The 17,496-nt window shown below is 39.7% G+C and overlaps 1 protein-coding gene across 2 annotated transcripts in view; it reads right to left on the bottom strand.

Moving 5' to 3' along the window:
* Positions 1 to 17,496, bottom strand: part of COL15A1 (collagen type XV alpha 1 chain) — a 114,370-nt gene that overhangs the window by 20,897 nt on the left and 75,977 nt on the right. For both annotated transcript variants that reach the window (XM_079301982.1, XM_079301981.1), the window contains exons 19-28: positions 17,342 to 17,404; positions 16,397 to 16,432; positions 16,220 to 16,303; positions 10,224 to 10,289; positions 8,376 to 8,411; positions 6,602 to 6,664; positions 4,676 to 4,753; positions 4,520 to 4,555; positions 491 to 544; positions 352 to 411 (exon numbers count right to left, since the gene is read on the bottom strand). In XM_079301982.1, the coding sequence (XP_079158108.1) occupies positions 352 to 411; positions 491 to 544; positions 4,520 to 4,555; positions 4,676 to 4,753; positions 6,602 to 6,664; positions 8,376 to 8,411; positions 10,224 to 10,289; positions 16,220 to 16,303; positions 16,397 to 16,432; positions 17,342 to 17,404 (576 nt within the window). The remainder of the gene's footprint in view (positions 1 to 351; positions 412 to 490; positions 545 to 4,519; positions 4,556 to 4,675; positions 4,754 to 6,601; positions 6,665 to 8,375; positions 8,412 to 10,223; positions 10,290 to 16,219; positions 16,304 to 16,396; positions 16,433 to 17,341; positions 17,405 to 17,496) is intronic.

Raw genomic sequence — 17,496 nt, 5'->3', positions numbered from 1 at the left:
ATAATGAGAGGACAACTGGTAGCCTGGATCAGGAAGTCCTTGATAGATATAAAAGAACTGGAATTCCAAATCCTTTGCTGTTTGGAGCTGCTATGGTAATAGTGAATGACAAACGTAGCTGGTACACCTGGGAGCTGACACAGCTATGTGTGTCTGCAAGAACTGCCCAGACAGACCCAGAAACTGAATTTCCAATGACTGCTGCTAGATAGGAAAAGTAGCAGAAACACAATTATTTCTAGAACATTTCAGTTTTTTAGTCACATCATCATTTGAAAGGAATCAATATAAATCAGACTTCAGATTTCAACAGATTTTATTTTACAACTAATTGAAATACAAAAAACTTACATTAACTGCTTCACCTCTATCACCTTTGGCACCTCTCAGTCCATTCAGTCCTGGACGGCCCTGAAATAAGTAGAATAATTTAATAAGTGTCAGAAGCAAACTTTTCTGTCTTTATCCCACCTGAGAGCATAATACATACTGGGCGTCCTGGGAAACCAAGTTCTCCTTTGGGTCCAGTAGGTCCTATTGGTCCCTGAACAACAAGAAAAAAAAGTGATTATGGCCCATTTTGTTGACCTATATTTGATTATTTAGAATAAGAGACATAGTTTTATATCTACATTAAAAATCAGTCTGTGATTGCCTGTAGAGACTGCATGGAACATTCTCTCTGCTTGCTCTACTGAGTGATCTCAGAAACTGAGAGCTGCATGTAGCAGTCAGCTCTCATTTGGAAAAGACCACCTCTCTGAGATGAAGTTGGAATTCCCAGCCCCTTGTATGGTGTGCAATTCAAAACTGACTCACCATTTATTGAGGAAAAATTAAATGCATCAGTCAGGAAAAGGAAGTTAGAGGTGTATACTTTGTTAATCCTCTTTTTAATTATTTTTTTCTAATTATTTTGAATCAGGCTCTCTGAGGAAATGTCTGCGGGTAGGTCTAAGAATTCATGCAGTGCCAGGCTTCAACTTGCCTCTCACCAGCCTGGGTTTGTGGATTCATGGGGCTGATATTTGAAACAGAATCATTCCTCCTTTATTTATACAAGTTTGACTGACTCACCAGGCTCCACAAAGTAATATAAGCCACTGCAAAAAGAGAGGAGAAGCAGGCTGCCTGGGAAAGGTGGTCCAGGACTATGGATAACCTGTGATGGGCATTTACAAGCATGCAGCTTCTAGGCAGCCTGCAAGTGATCAATCAAAAAGCAGCAAATCTGAGAATCTACAAACTTTCAACTGCTGTCAGCGTCCTGAAACTCACCGAAACCACAAGAGTCTAGACAACTTCTTTATGTATGTGTCAGCCTTTCTGGTTTCATTTCCTTTTTTCAGCCTGCTGAAATGCTGAGATACTCCTTCTTGCATTACTTGTTAAATAATCTGCCTGTAGATCTCACATGGATACTGCTTACATGTGACAGTGGGTGTGTTTAACCTTTCACATGATATCATTTCAGTGAAAAGTGATATGTACTTTCATGAAAAATTTATCAGATGGAGATGAGAATTTCACTCAGCATCTAGCTGAAATTCGTGGATTATTTGTTGTAACTTTTTATCCTGGTGAAACTGAAGACTGGATTAGACCTGAAATTCATAAGCAGCTACCATATGAACATATTAATTTATAATGCCACCATTGTAATGAGAATTTAAAGCTCACTAATGCCAGTTGCAACTGCTTGAAGGTGGTAAGACTTTTATTAATCTTCTATTTTATTTCCTGTTTGAGGGTAATTTCTCCTTATGTGATCAAAGTTAATGCCTGTGTCTCAATCAAGCAAGAGATTGCTGGTGAGCTGGCAGATGTGAATTTCAATATTATGCCCCAATATTTCAAAATTCAACCCACCTTTCCATAATACTACATCCAATAGTGAGGTTTGAAAAAAAAAAATCAAAAATTTTATGAAGCATTTTCCTATTTCAGTCTCTGGTACCTGAGCCTTTAAAGATTATGTAAATTTGAACTTTAGTTAGCAGTGAAGATTAGAAACAGACATCTTTTTTAGTTTCAAGAGCAGTGTCTGATCCCGTGCTTTAACTGGGATTTCAAATAAAAATTAGCAATGTGAGAGTTGACTAAGCTGTGGCCACCTTTACTGTTTTCTCTAAGTGCCAGCCCAGTCTGGCAGGTGTTATCAACTCCCTGAGACAGAAGCCAGCACTCACTAGAAGTGAAAGAAGGAAGCATGGAGCCGCAGGAGTCTGCTTACCTCAAAGGAAATTTCATGTACAACAGCACAGTTGATCTGGGCAGACTGACCCTGAGGTTCTTACCATGTGCTCTCCTTCAGTGGCACACAGCCATTTGCTTCACCAACAGGGAACAGCCTAATCCAGCATGTGAAAGGTTCTCATTTCTCCTGGGGCAGAGCTTGGGTTCAGTCTGCCCCTTCTGCTTTTGCTAACAACTGTACTGACCACCCCTAGTTCTCATCTGTCAAACTACTACTTCTCTGTAGCTCCATCTGCTCCAAGACCCTGTGATCCTATCTTCTGCCCAGCTGAAGTTCTCAAAAAGGAGTGGAGCAACGACTAGGGATTTGATTTTAAATTCTGGAAATTTGTGTATGAGCCTAAGAGCAGAGAGGAACAATCAGAGTCCCCACTACCTCTAAGTTTTTTCTGGGCCAGAGACACTTGGAGCAAAGTGGAACAGAACCATTTCACTAAACCTTTTGATAAGTTATGTGTCAGAGTCTCTGGCCCAGTACTTGAAGTCTGTATATTTTTGCTACACAGGACTAACACTAACTACAATGGGATTTTTTTCTAAGGGACATCACCAAATTGCATCACCCCATTAGCAGCAATGATCAAACAAGAGTTCTGCACTGAGAACTGGCTGAGCAAAGCTTTGAGACAGGCTCCATGTGCCAAACTTTCCTGAAGTGTAGCTATTCCCACCAGTGCTGGCAAGAACCTCCTTGTCTGAATGGTGAACTCTGTGAAGCATCTTGTGACAGTACAAAAGGAGATGTAAACTACAGAGTTTGGGGCTGAGAGGAAAAGGACATGTCCTCAGGATGTACAGCAAGTAGCAGTGAACACAAACCATAACATGAGGAATTCCAAATAAATATAAGGAAAAAATTTTTTACTCTGAAGTTTGTCAAATGCTAGGAATGTGCTTCCCAGAAAGGTTTTGGAATTTCTATCCTAAGATATGTTGAAAACTTCACTTGACAAGTGCCTGAGTTGAGAGACTTGCTCCAGGCAGTGATGTGCACACAGATAATCTCTGAAGTTCACTTCCATTCAAAGTTATCCTGTGTCAAGTTGAAAGGGTAGATCATCCTGCAGTCATACCAGGAGGAGGAGAGAAACACCCCTTCTGGTAAATTAGGAGAGCCTCCTCAGGGTATTTTGACACACAGTAATTAAGAAAGCAGCTACTCAGCACACCCAGCTAGCGCCTTTTGAAGTCTACAGAAACTGATGTAACAATCTCCTACGCACCTTGGTGTGCAGAAATGTCAGCACCTACTAACACTCACTAAGGCACAACAGAGACCTGGCTGCATCAAAAGCAGAGGCAAAGAAATGTCCTTGACATCCTTGATTTCTGGAATACTAGACTAGAAGAAATTGGAGCCCTAACACTGCTGAATCTGGGCAACTGTTCTTATTTTATAACTAATTTCTTGTGCTTTCTTTCAACCTTCTATGTCCAGTCAAAAGTATCAGACTAAATACTAGAAGGAGGGCCTCTAAATCCTGATTTTGGTACATGATCTTACTCTACTGCTTGGTGTGCAGCTTTCTCAGAATCCAATGTAGTTGTAATTTATTTGCATTGACAGAAATGGAGCTGGTGCAGTTCTTTTAATGTAAATCATATAAACAGAGAATAATTTATGTGGAAAGAGAGAGATCCTCTTGTACAACCTCTTGCTTACAAGACAAACTTTTAAGATAGGCTTGTAGGTTAGGTCTTGCCACTCAACACCTTGTTCCACAATCCATCATCTCACTGGGCACCTATTTCTGTGTTTAATCACTTTTGATGTGAATTTGTGTCTTTATATAAAAATGAAATTTCCTTGCTGGAACTTGTGATCTTTATTAATTTTCTCTTTCCTGTGCACCTCTGAGAAGGACCTAACTTGTTTTATTATTCCCTTTCAGGCCAAAGCAGGGAGCAACTAGAACTCCCCTCAGTCTTTTATGTTCAGAGCTAAACAAACCCAGTTCACTCAGAGTCATAAATCATGTAAGTTTCTAGCTCTGATGATATTTCCCTGTCAGTTTAGATAGTAACAGATAGATTTGTTCTATCAGAATTTAAACTCTGCATCAAGTCAGTAGTTCACAGCATCACTTATGTACCAAGCACATTATTTTCTGAAGCACGCTGATCACCCTGAAGCATGAATATTCCTTATCCCCACTCAGAAGGAATGAAAACCTAAACCAAACTACCTTTACATTTACTAATATCTGTAAGGCCAAACCAAAATTAAAAAACAAAAAAAAATTCATCTTTGGAATCATCTTACCATTGGTCCCACTGGTCCCACCACTCCAGCTTCACCCTGTTGAGGACCAAGACAGAGAGAGCAATGACAAGAAGAATTCCTGCAATGTCTAGCAGAGGTGGCTGGTAACATGGCCACCAAATAATTCTGGAGGAAAACATCACAGTATTAGCTCACCTTCTCCCCTTTTCTTCCTAATAACTCAGTTAAAGATCCATCAGCAGAAATTATAGCTCCTGGTTCTCCCTTTTCACCCTGCAATTATCAGAGTAATTACTGTTTACAAAGCAGTTCCCAGTGAATCAGAAGAAGTCAAAGCAGCATTACTTTTGCTTGAAGCATGACAGATTAGTCATGCTGTGATATCAAACATAAAGTGATATCAGTATGAGTAGGGTGAATCTTGATTCTGAGGAAGAAAAGAGATGATCTTTCTTAAAACATAATAAAGTACACTAAAAATATCTCCCTGGGATGAATAAGTTTCTTTTTTTTATATAAAAGACTTAATTTGCTCTCCATAGAGTAACTCTGTGAAACATTATGTGTTCACGAAAGGTCTCTGCAAAAGGCAGACAGGTTATTGGTGTCTTCTTGTGTACCATCAGTTTAATGGTCAGCAAATCCTGCTGGAAATGCACCATCTTGATGGAGCAGTAAATGTTTGGATTTTACTATCAGGAAAGCATGAGTCATTCTCTCTATGTGCCTGGCATGATGCAACCTCATTAACTTTAATGAAGGCCAAGTCCCAGCGTTCAAACTGTGACCCTCTGCATTCCTATTCCACCACCAATTATCACTTCCCAGTGCTGAGTGCATAGCTCCCACTCTGGACCTTTCAGATGTAACTTTGCACTTCCTACCTCAGGCAGCTTGCTACAACAGCTTTCCCAATATGTCATGGAAGAAATCTGGCTTGAAACCAGCAATTGCATTGCTATTTAAAATGACAGTCCATGTTATAGACCTTTCATTGAGCTCCAAGTGCTGTAACTCAGTTCTTCCCACAGGTTCTCAAACCATTTTGAATCTTTTAATTGTCCTTGAGGATACTTTGGAGTCTCCCTAAAACTCGGGCGGCTTCACTTTATATTGTGTGAGAATTTATGGACCTGAGGTTGAATTTATGATCCTTTAAGTAAAATGCTCCTAGATGTCTGTACAACTTCACCATGGTTCCCAAATTTCATCACTCTTGAGCATAGCCTGGTGTTCACAGCTCAGAAACACCATCAAATACATCACTATGTTTTTGGTGGGTCCAAATTTAAATGCCTTCAAAGCTTTGAGTTCTTGCCAGTGTGGACACCAGAAGCTAAAAAAAAGCACCAACCTAAAAACAAAAGCAAAAACCTCCACGACCTAAACCAATAATCACCCAACTGGTTCTAAGATTGAGCTGAGTCATTTAATGCAATGTAAAATAACAGTAAACAGGGTCTGTTATATATGGCCTGAGAGCTTTCCTTCTGAGCAATGACAATGCTGTTCATCTGCTATCCCATTTAGACCATAATTGACCATTTCCAAGTCTTTCTACTACTCGAGTGGGAAAGTGAGCTCAGCTACTTAGAGAGAATAAGCAGAAAGTGGTTTTGTTTTTATTTTTTGGTATCCCCTATATTAGATGTTCCTCTCCCCTGCTTCCTGGAGGTGGATAAGAATGGGAAAAAATGGAACAGCTGAAGTAGAGCTGAGCAGAATCAGTCTTTAGTAACCTCCCAGCAATGCTCTTAAATACACCTTTTTGTGAAGAAACAAGGGAAATAATCCTAAGAAGAGAGTTCCTCAAGTTTTATACTTTCTTTGGGAATTGTAAATTGTAGTCTTCATTCTGTAGGCAAAGCCCTCTCTGGCATAGAGAAGGAGAAGATTGATCGTTTTTTGGTTTTTATTTATTTATTTATTTATTTATTTTAAAATTTTATTTTATTTGGGATTTTGGATAGGATCCCAGGGTGTCAGCACAGCAATCAGCTGGCAAGAAGAGGTCACTTCATGTTTAATGTTTAAAGAGACTTAACCTGATAAGTGCATACTGCACTGATGAATTTCAACACTGGGGCAGGAAGATGAGCTCTTGGTGGGATTTTTTCATACCTGTTGTCCTTTAGGTCCTTGTAATCCAGGCAAACCAGTGTCACCCTTTGGACCCCGAGGGCCCTAGGCAAAAACAAGTACATGAATCCATGGTGATATTTGTGCTACATTTTACTAAATGTAACTTAAAATTACTGGCAAGCCTGAGTTTAAATCAGTCTGGTTGAAATCTAAGAATTCTTACAAGACAAAATTGCTCTCTGCACCAAGTTATTCCCTATACCAGATATTACATAAAGAAAATCTTTTAGAAGGACCAAAATGAAAAATCCCTGATGTTTATCACAGTGTGGATGATACACACATTCACAAAGGGAAATATGCAAACATTAATGAGAGTGGAAATTCAACCTAAAATACTCTGTTTCGTCTGTACTGAATCCTCTCTCTCCATGATCATCCAGTCAGACTGAAGGTATATTTTAAATAGTAAGTAAGAAAAAAGATAGAGTATATGAAATAGAGTTTATCTATTTGAAAACAATATGATTTCTTTATCTGTTTTATCTGTTTTGTGGGGAAAGCATTCCCCTCGAATAAAATTGTACTTTACAATCTTCCAAGGTCATTCAAAGCTTTTTTTTTTTACCCACCAAGATCTAAACTCAGGTCTACACAATTTCTGCATTAGTCAAAAGATAAATAAAAGACATGAGGTGAGAACAAGAATGGTATTTTCATGTCTGTAGAAATTCTATAAAGGACAGAGATCAAGAATTCATTATATCAATTTCTAAACATTACCAGCTCCTTTTCAAATGAAATGCATTTTTAAGGAGTTCCCCCCCCCCCCCCCCCTTCCTTTGGTTGTCTATGTAGTCCACAATACTCAGGACTTAGCAAGCAACCTTCTGTAGAATTTTGGGCAATTTGCCAGCATTTTGTTAACATCTTTTGTCAGCTTTCCCAGTTTTCTCCTTAATTATTCTCAGGCAATAGACAAAGGATCTTGGGACCATATGTGTGCTCTGAACTGTAGAATGATCATGACAAGGGAAAGTAATTCCATCACATTACACAGAATACCAATACAATAATTAGAACAATACTATCTGAACTCATAAGCCAAATAATCACAGAGTATTCTGAGATGGAAAAGACCTACAAGGATCATCAAAAGCCAACTCTTGGCTCTGCCCAGGACACCCCAAGAGTCACACCATATGCCAGGGAGCACTGTCTGAACACTCCTTGTGCTCTGTCAGGTTGGTGCTGTTACCACTTCCCTGGGTGTTGATATGTCAGTCTGAGTGCAATAGGTACCCAGCATAGCAAGAGGCACCTTCTGATGCTATTGTGAAATGCTTACATGACAGCCCTGGTATGTTATTATAGAAAATCATAAACATTTCCTGAAGGATAAAATACAAAGGGTGTATTTTATAGGCTTTCCTGTGTTCTGTAGTGGTGATGAAAAAGCCCAAGGAATAACACAGTTACATGTACATATGCAGATAATTTTAGAAGTCCATCTGTTCCACTTGACTCTCCTATATGGCATAGGTCTTTCCATAGGTAGTAATTTTCCATTAATTGCACCCTGATTTAAACTACAGAATTGACATTGAGATAAGCACATCAGAGTATACTTCATTTCTGACAATAAATATCTAACTTGGTTGGTAAATTCCTAAGGACTTCAGCGTCCTATATGAAAATTTATTAGACTTCATGCAAATGGTGCACAGTATACACTTAAAAAATATTAGACTCTATTGAAAAATACTTAAGAATCCTAGGAAATACTTTTAAATCCTAGGCAATTAATACTTACAGGAAATCCTGGTAGACCTGGTTTGCCATCTGGCCCCTGCAAAATTAAAAAACTCACACACTTATAAACACATATTGCAGACTTGCTAAACAGAGCATGCATTTTTCATGTATTGTGTGATTTGTGAATATCAAGTCATCTGCTACTAAATTAAGAACTTCATTCAGTTGACAGCAAAGGTGTGAACCTCCATAATGACCTATACTTCTAATTTAGCATTTACTTTCAAAAACTGGCAGGACAGAGATCCAAAAAAGACTGAAAAAGGATGACATTTTCTACATATGAATGGCATGCAACCATTATTTAGCCTTCTCTTTTGAATCTTTTTCAGATGCCAGCACAGAGACCACAGGAGCCGCCCACCTTTCCCATTTTGGTTCTGGGTATTTCTTTGGATTGAAAATAGAGTGTGTATTAGGCTGTGAATAGAATCATAGACTGAGATTTGTATTTGGCACATGTAAGATTGCCTTGCTGTGGTAACTGCAGGGGGACACTTTAATTCTGGCTCAGATCAGCAGGATGTCTATTTCCCCACCCACTATGCCCCTCTTTCCTGACTAGGGTTAGAGCTTTGAGACTGAGGTTCAAATCTTTCTCACTGCATCTGCTCTTCAAGCTACAGGACTTGCTTCTTTTTTGTGGGCATGTGACTCTAACATCTATCACAAAACAGAGGTTTGAATTGCCTGTGGCAAGTACCTGTGGCAGAGCTCACACAAGAGCACCCATACTGTCCTGGCATCCTATTCTGTCTGGGGATTAGGAGAAGCAGGTCTTTGGGAAATACATGAAAATACTCTTCCATGTAAACAGTTTCACCACAAGCATGGCTGGATGAAGTCACAATAACATGAAGCTGTCCCATGGTGTAACAAGTGGGAAAGAGCCGTGCTGGGCTAGCAGAAAAAGGTTACAAGCTGCTGCTGGAGCTAATGCCCTTCTTCCCAGTTCAATGACAGACCCAGTAAATATTTGTTTTGGGACAGCTGTAATAACAAGATACAAAGTTTTTGTAAACTTAAGCTATGTAGAGTGAAATTCTGCTATTGGCTATGAACATTCTGATTTTCCTTGTTTTATTGGGGAGTGAACGCGGGGGAGATCACTGTTCCCATCAACAGGAAAAAAGATAAAATGAAATACACAAACAAGAACTCACAATTGAAACTAGCTGTAAAGTAGGTTGCTTAATTTGTGGTGGTTGAGATTTTGCAAATTGCAATATGTGGTACACTTTTGGGCAAGTTTGAATAGACTCCACAGCATGGAAAAGGTAGATTTCTCTTTGGATCAGTTCTAGTAACTTGAAATCATTACCAAGAAGCATTCAGGATTTCAAGTATTTGACTGAACTATTTTGCAACTAGAAGAGAACCTGAATTTTACATCTGTTGTTCTCTCATGAAATTCCTAGTTTTGAATTCACAGCTATAACTTGTGTGAGACTAAACTCATACACAGGAGTCTAGCACTTCTAGTTGAGGTCTCAGGCAGAACTGAGCTTTTTATCCCAATGCTTTGTGGCTTGAAAAACATGAAGGAAAAAAAATAGAAGAAATGTAAATCTTGGTCTCTTTTTTTGCAACAGTTCTACATTTCTATAATTCTGAGCACATAGTTCAGAATCAGAGATAAGCCAAATTTTTTATTTCATACAAACAGGTAAAAGTAGTTTGTTCACACAGCACTTAGTTCTGCCTGAAAGTACTTCCACAGAGTTTGGTGCTGAAGTCAGCAGAAACACAATATTAAAGTATAGGAAACTCATCTCTAGTTTATACTCAAAAGGAGATGTTGAAGATAGAGCAAACCTGAAGACTTAATAAAGCAACATATACTCACTGGAGGCCCAAGCAGTCCTTTACTTTCAGTAAAATTAAAAATTCCATCGGTGTCATTGAGAAGTAACTAAAAAAGGAGTTAAGAAACAAGTTGTTTCAAATGGTTTATCTAAGGTACAACTGTAAAGTTATTTCTCTAGAACTATGAAAAACCCCCAAACATAAATAACATCATAGAAAAGGCTCTATATTTCTATTTTCTTTATACATCCGAAATAACAAAACCTATAATTTATTTTACATGTCTTTTGTAAAGATCTCTGAATGATTTTATAAATTTAATTAACTGACTCACGTTTTTAATTTGAAAGCTATGACCCCAAATTTTTCAGGCATTTCTCCTTAGCAAGATAAAGATCAAATGGAGTATTTAGGCTCCAGTATGTCAATGGAATTCTAAGATAGTGAATAAGTCTGAGCACACCCTGTTGCAGAGTTGAAGTTTTAATTATATTCTGGATGTCTGCATCACACCATGCAGTGCCATGCTGCCATTCCTAAGCCAGCACTGATCACACTGCTGTGTCTGAAACTAGCTTGGAACCCCAAGGTGTGATGTGGAGCAGCTCCTGCAATACCCAGCTCTGAGTCTCCAGACTCCTGAACGGCTCAGTGTAAATTGCACTGCTTCCTATCCTGGAATTGGAGAGCCCCCATTAACCCAGGCATTTCTGCATGATTTGATTACAGGATCATAATAGTGAAGGTGGACAGGGACCTTTGGAGTTCTTTGGAGGCCAAAACTCCCCAGTGCAGGTCTGAATAGATCAGCTCACTCAGACACTTGCCCAGTTAATTCTTGAACACCTCTAAGGATGGAGATGTCACTATTGTTTTGGGCAGTCAGTCAGGGTAAATTTGATCATCATCAGGGTAAAAAAAGTTTTACTTATATTTAATTGGAATTTCTCTTTTTCCCACTCGGGCCTGTAGTATCTTAAAATATTTTCATACACCTGCAGGTAGAGGCTTCTCCCACACTCTCTGTATCCTCTGGTTATTTTATTATTCTCTTATCTATTTTGCAGGTCATCAGTTTGAGAGCCTGCATCAGAGGCTTTGCTAAAGTCAGGGTCTACAAATTCAGTGCCCATCCCTTGTCCACAGAGAAGCGGTGATTTTGATCAGGAGCAAACTGCCATTAGTAAATCCATGTTGTCTGCTCCCCATCAGATTCTTGTCCTGATGTTATGATTAGGTTTTCATTTTGGTTTCAGATAGCCAACTTTCTGGTTTAAATAGGTGTTCCCAATATTGCATCACATGGTCTTACAGAACAGTTCAAGACAGACAATATGTAAGTGCTTGCTCCACATAAATGTTTTAGGTGAAAAGTTATCCTTACTCTGTTTTTGTTGTTGGTTTAATTTCTTTCATTCCAATGGTCCCATTTGATACTTTAGCCTTGTTTTGGATTCAGAAGTATGTCCTGAATCTCCTTAGAAGCTTGAAATGGTCCATTTGTTTAGCAGACAAGCCATGCCATCCATTTCTATGTAAGACTCTGTTGAAGCAGCATATTCCCATTCAAGGAAATGAAAATTTGAATTTCACAAGGCCAGGAGAGAGCATGCCTTTTAGGTGACAGGGATTTACTTAACACATGAATAAACATGTTGTCACTGAGGTTTTGTGAGGTTTAAATGTCTCTTTTTTTCCCTGCAACCACGTGCAGATCAACATGACCAGATCACAATATTTCCCAACATTTGTTATGAATACAGTATCCAGGAACTGAGTTTAAACTATCCTGCTTTGAATAGGAGGTTTGACCATCTGGCCTCCAGAGATCACTTTCAATATTCTTATGAGTCTCTGAATAATATTTTTAAAGTCCAGATCATACATCCTATCCTATCCTATCCTATCCTATCCTATCCTATCCTATCCTATCCTATCCTATCCTATCCTATCCTATCCTATCCTATCCTATCCTATCCTATCCTATCCTATCCTATCCTATCCTATCCTATCCTATCCTATCCTATCCTATCCTATCCTATCCTATCCTATCCTATCCTATCCTATCCTATCCTATCCTATCCTATCCTATCCTATCCTATCCTATCCTATCCTATCCTATCCATGTCCTTTGAGCATGGCAGTGTATGGTCAGCTTTCTGTATTTGGGGTCACATTGAATAATTCTTACAGATGAAGCTTGCTGCTTCTACTAGGTTCTTTCTGCTCACTGTCCTCATGTTCTACAAAAAGCACTGGAAAAATTGTCAAGAAAAAATGGAGTTTAGATCCTGCAGGCAGCACTCCATCTCCCAGGCTGCATGAACTCTGCTGCACTCTTCAGGGCTAGTATGATGCCCTTGGTCCCACTCTATTTCCAGTTCTACACAGCCCAGAGAAGGAACAGGACACAGGCTGCTACTTTAATGACAGTAATAAAAGAGTCCTGCTGCTGCAATTGTTCTGCTTTATCTCATGGCAGAAATCCAGGAGCCCTGGGTTTACATGGTCTTTTCATTGTGGAATCACTCAGTATTCATTGTTTTTGGGCTCAATCCAAACTATATGGGAGCCAGTGAAAAGAATCCCAAAGGCTTTGCTGAGTTTGGAATCAGGCACATTGTATATTTCACACATACAGTGGATCTGCAAATGGAAATTGTGGCTGGAAGTCAGAAAACTGTACATAATGCTGAAGAAGATTTGGAAACAAAAGGTAGAAGAATGATGATTAGAGGAAAAGATTGTGTTCTTCTCAACTTCCTCCAGGTATATAATTATTTATCTTTGGGTCTGGGTGTACAAACAGCTTTAGTAACAACAATGCAGTAATATAACTCTTCAACACATTGAATTAGTACAGAAAGTGCTGACTACAATAACAAGGAAAACATTGTTTTCTGTATTTTCTTCACTGATATGTTTTAGGATGATTGTCTGGGTTGGTTTCTAAGTAAACCTTCAGCTTTGCATCCAAAAGTCATGCATATGGCCTTGTCAGAATTACAGAAAGAACAGACTGAGCAAAATCTTTTGACATCAGCTTTACACCCTCAACATTAATCTTTCTTTGTGACTCTTATTTCTTGTATCTAAAATATGGGTGAATGTTGCCAGCCAAAGGTAAAAGTTTAAAAGTGTGAAATATAAATCCAATGACATTTCTCTATTCAAAATTAATTCTGTACAATACCAAATTAAATTGATTTGATAAAATCATAGCAACAAATATTGTGGTTTTCTGATTATCATGATTCCGTTCATGCAAATGCACTGAGTATCAGCAACTATGCTCTGAAAGAGTGAAATAGCCAATGTAGGATGAGAAATATTAATTTTAGTGTTTGGAATATCAAGCAGCAGCAAACAGAGGGACTGTGGGGTTTTTTTTTAAACATGTCAGGTCAGGGCAGACTTTCAGATCAATCACAGGAGGCAACAGAGGAGGCAGCAAGGACTGGAAGCCTCTAAGACCCACATTGCTGGGGGGAACTGCAGAAGCCTGGAAATGGACAGGTTCCACTGCAGACCTCAGTTTTACAGTAACATGAATTTTCATGGTATGGAAAGTGGTTCTTGAAGGAGCCAAATCCCCTCCACTGACGTGGGGACCAGGTGAAATGAGAAGGACACCAAGCCCCACTTTTCAGAGCAGCTCGATCAATGTGCTATCAGCCAGATACTGGTGAGACCTGGCCCTGAGCCACAGCTGTCCATGTCAGCTCCAGATATCTCAACAGTGCTGAAACTGCACTAACTCTTTATTTACTTTTATTTTTGTCAAGCAGCAGGAAGTTGGTTTAGCTGTAGCCACACAGCCCTTCTTAAGAAAACTTCCTTCTAACTCTGATGGATCAGTCTGTTAGACTTCTGAGGCACCAGAATTATTGTTCTTGGCTACACAATGGTTAAATGAGTGACCCTGACCTGGAGAGTAATCTCTCTAAGTGCCCTGTGGTTCACTCAGATCACTGATCTCTGCTGCTCTACCCACATCAAGCCAATATCCACATTACAACAGCTGGCAGAGTTATTTATTTTAGTTCTGCAATTCCAGCTGCAATTGATAGGTCTGCTTGCAATAGCTCTTTTCCATTTTTGAAGCTTACTACGAAAGATAGGACACTGAGTCAACAAAACACACTTGGATAATTTAATGTCTATCTCAGCAAACTTATTGCAAACAAATGTCCTGTTGTTACACAAACATTGGTGAGCTAGGAAGAAGTCAATGTCACACATAGTGACGCATACTTCCACACACATTTAATTAGCTGTAGCAAAATCCAGTACACCAAGTCCTCAGAGAAATATTCTGATTAACAGCACAGAGGATTTGATGGCTCTTGCTGTACCTCCCCAGAACACCTATACTACAAAAGTATATAAAGCCTTAAATACTCTCAGTTTTTTAAATGACCAAACTTCTAAACCCCAAAAGTACTTAGAGAAGGAGATGGGTTTCTGTATGGGTTTATAATACACCTAATGCAATACAGATTCTGTCAGGCTCCATACATTTATGTAATAATGGTAAAGGTAGTTCATACACGGGATCTGGAGGATTCAGAATCATCTCAGGCTTCTTCAGACATAGCTGCATGTTTGACAGATGTGTGGAGTGTGACTAGTGCATGTAGGGAGCCATGCAGACTCCAGCAAACAGGTGTCATTACTTTATGTCAGCTTCAATCATCTCTTTATGTTTTTTATATGTACTGTCCTCTCTCTGAGGCTCTCACAGTGTTTTTTTCAAGTATTAATGAGCCATGGAGCAACACAGTGAGGTTCATTTTTACTATAAACAGAGCTGTTTAGTCGCTGATAAGAGTTAAGGCCCCACAGTGGCACCGTGGCATGGCTGTGAGAAAAAACATGAATTTTTCATCAGCATTTCTGTCACAGCTATCAAGCAGTTCCACAGAAACTCCAACAGAATTGTGATAAAGTCTAGAGCTGCTGACAGTCCTACTATGGGCAGGATTTGAGAAAGATCTTCACACAGCCAACATTTCTGTGAATCTCTAATTCTGCTCATCCAAGACTCAGGATCCAAGATCCTAGTATTCTGCAGGGATTCCCAGTAAATTCAGTAAAGAAAAAAACATTTGTGTTGAGACGAGTGATGTGGCCTATGGGATGCAAATTAATGCTGTATTTGTTATTGCTAGCAGAAGCCTAAGTAAAAGCCCAGTTTTTTCAGTCAAAAAAGGTCATATGCAGTTCAGCTTTATGATAATGATGGCACCAGACCCCCCTTAACACAGATGTCCCAGCTGGGCATTTTCTCTTCTTGCAATTGCAAAACACTTCTTATTTCCCTTATATCCATTCTTATAGACATGTCTGGCTGTTTTAGGCACCTCCACCTCTCAGAGGTGAATTTTCCTGCAGTCCCTCTCAGTTCCTCCAGATCTTAATGTCATACCAAGCCAGCCACTAAGATTCTTGTCAGCTCCAAGTGGGATTCATCCTAATCTCCAGCCTTCATTGCTGATAATAGTACTGTTTTTGCAAAGGCTGATGTACACATAGCAAAATTAACTAAAATAACTTTATCTAAAGCATACTTGAGAGTTTTAATGGGTTTCTACTATGTTTTTTGCTTCCTTTGCTTCTCTTTGCATTTGCTTCCCTTTGTTGCTTCCAGAGTCAGTGCTATAGTTTGGACAGTGGACAACTGTCAGGAAACAACTCTCCCCCAAATACTGCCGTGCCTCACGTGCTTTGCTTTGTTAAATATGCCCAGTTTTGTATTTCTCTGTTGATTTTTATTTGATGCTCACAGCTCCTGCAGTATCACCTGAAGAATTTGTGTGAGATGCTCTATATGACCTTGTAATTCTTGTAGGTAAGCTCTTTACCCAGTTTCTTCCAATCTAATATTTTCAAAACAAATCCATTTGATACAGAGACATACTGAGATTGTTTTGTTTTGAGGAGTAGATTCACGTCCTGAATATGAGCAGCAGAATTGCCAGTGTGTTAACTAGTTTTGCCCTGTCACAGGCCTCAATGCTGGACATGCACACTTACCTCAGGTATTGCTATGACTGGTCCTGGTGGTCCTGGAGGTCCAGGTGGTCCCACAACACTGTTCCCATCCTGTCCTGGTTCACCCTATTTCAAAAGCATTACATGTGGAAAACCTGTACAATAAGTGCTACATTTCACATAGTTTTTTTGAAAAGAATGAAATCTGGACAATCTCACCCGAGGTCCTGGGTCACCCTTCTCTCCTTTTGGACCCTGCAGGTGATGAAAAAAAAAGAGCACAAGTGATTTAAAAGGGAAAATTAGGAAATGTGATCTCCCTTGCTTCACCAAAAGCACAACAGTGAATTGCATGTACAGAATGATCAATCTCCAGCTCTCTCAAAACACACATGGGGCCAGCTAGTTTCAACTCAGATCTTCTGAGGATTTGATGTTTAAAAGTATTTCCCAGAAGTTTTGACAGAGTTCACAGACAACTAGAAGCAAATCAGCACAAAACATTTCATTATCTGGGAATTAATCCAGTGAACCTTTGTTTCACTGCACTGAAATCAGCCATCCCTGACTGTGCTGTCCTTTTCCAGCATCAACCACATCAGTTGTGTCTGAGATTTCCCAGGGGGTCAGATAGGAGAAGACAGGGGAGCTAAACTGTCATCTTTCAGGCAGCTTATTTCAAATCTTGATCAGCCTCTCTGTAGAACTCCCTGTGCTGGAAATGCAGACACTTTGTCTGGCACAAGCAAGAGGAAGGAGCCAGGGGACGAGCCGTGGGACTTCCCAAGCAGAGCTTGCTGCAATCCTTGAGGGCCTTAAGCATGAGAAATACATTAAAATCACCTATGAGCCTGCTGGCTCTCCTCTAATTAAAGGCAGAGCTGATCTCTGAATAATTAAAAGCAGAAGGAGCACTGAGAGATCAGAACTAGACTCTGGAGATGCCTGCATCTCTTCTGACTGATGAGGGAGGTGTGGATGTGGTACACTCTGCTCCTGTGTTTTTTAGTCTGAGTAACTGCTCCAGGTTAAGCAGGACAAACACAGCTCCAGCTCTTCACACTCTGATCCTACTGCACAAGCACTGGTCCTACTGATCCTTAAGAGACAGATTTGGGAGCCAGCGTGTGCTAGGTGATCACAGATTATGATAACTCTACTCACCACTTCTCCAGGATACCCAGCAATGCCAGGAAAGCCTGGTTTTCCATCCGTGCCTGGCATCCCCTGGCACAAAAAAGACACAGTTATTCTCTAAGGACTGCATCCAGCCTGACACAAGCAGGAGCTGCCACTGGGGAGGGACACAATCTGAACGG

The sequence above is a fragment of the Erithacus rubecula genome, assembly GCF_903797595.1.
Source record: "Erithacus rubecula genome assembly, chromosome: 3".
NCBI classification, from domain to species: domain Eukaryota; kingdom Metazoa; phylum Chordata; class Aves; order Passeriformes; family Muscicapidae; genus Erithacus; species Erithacus rubecula.
This window is presented reverse-complemented; position numbering and strand designations above follow the sequence as displayed.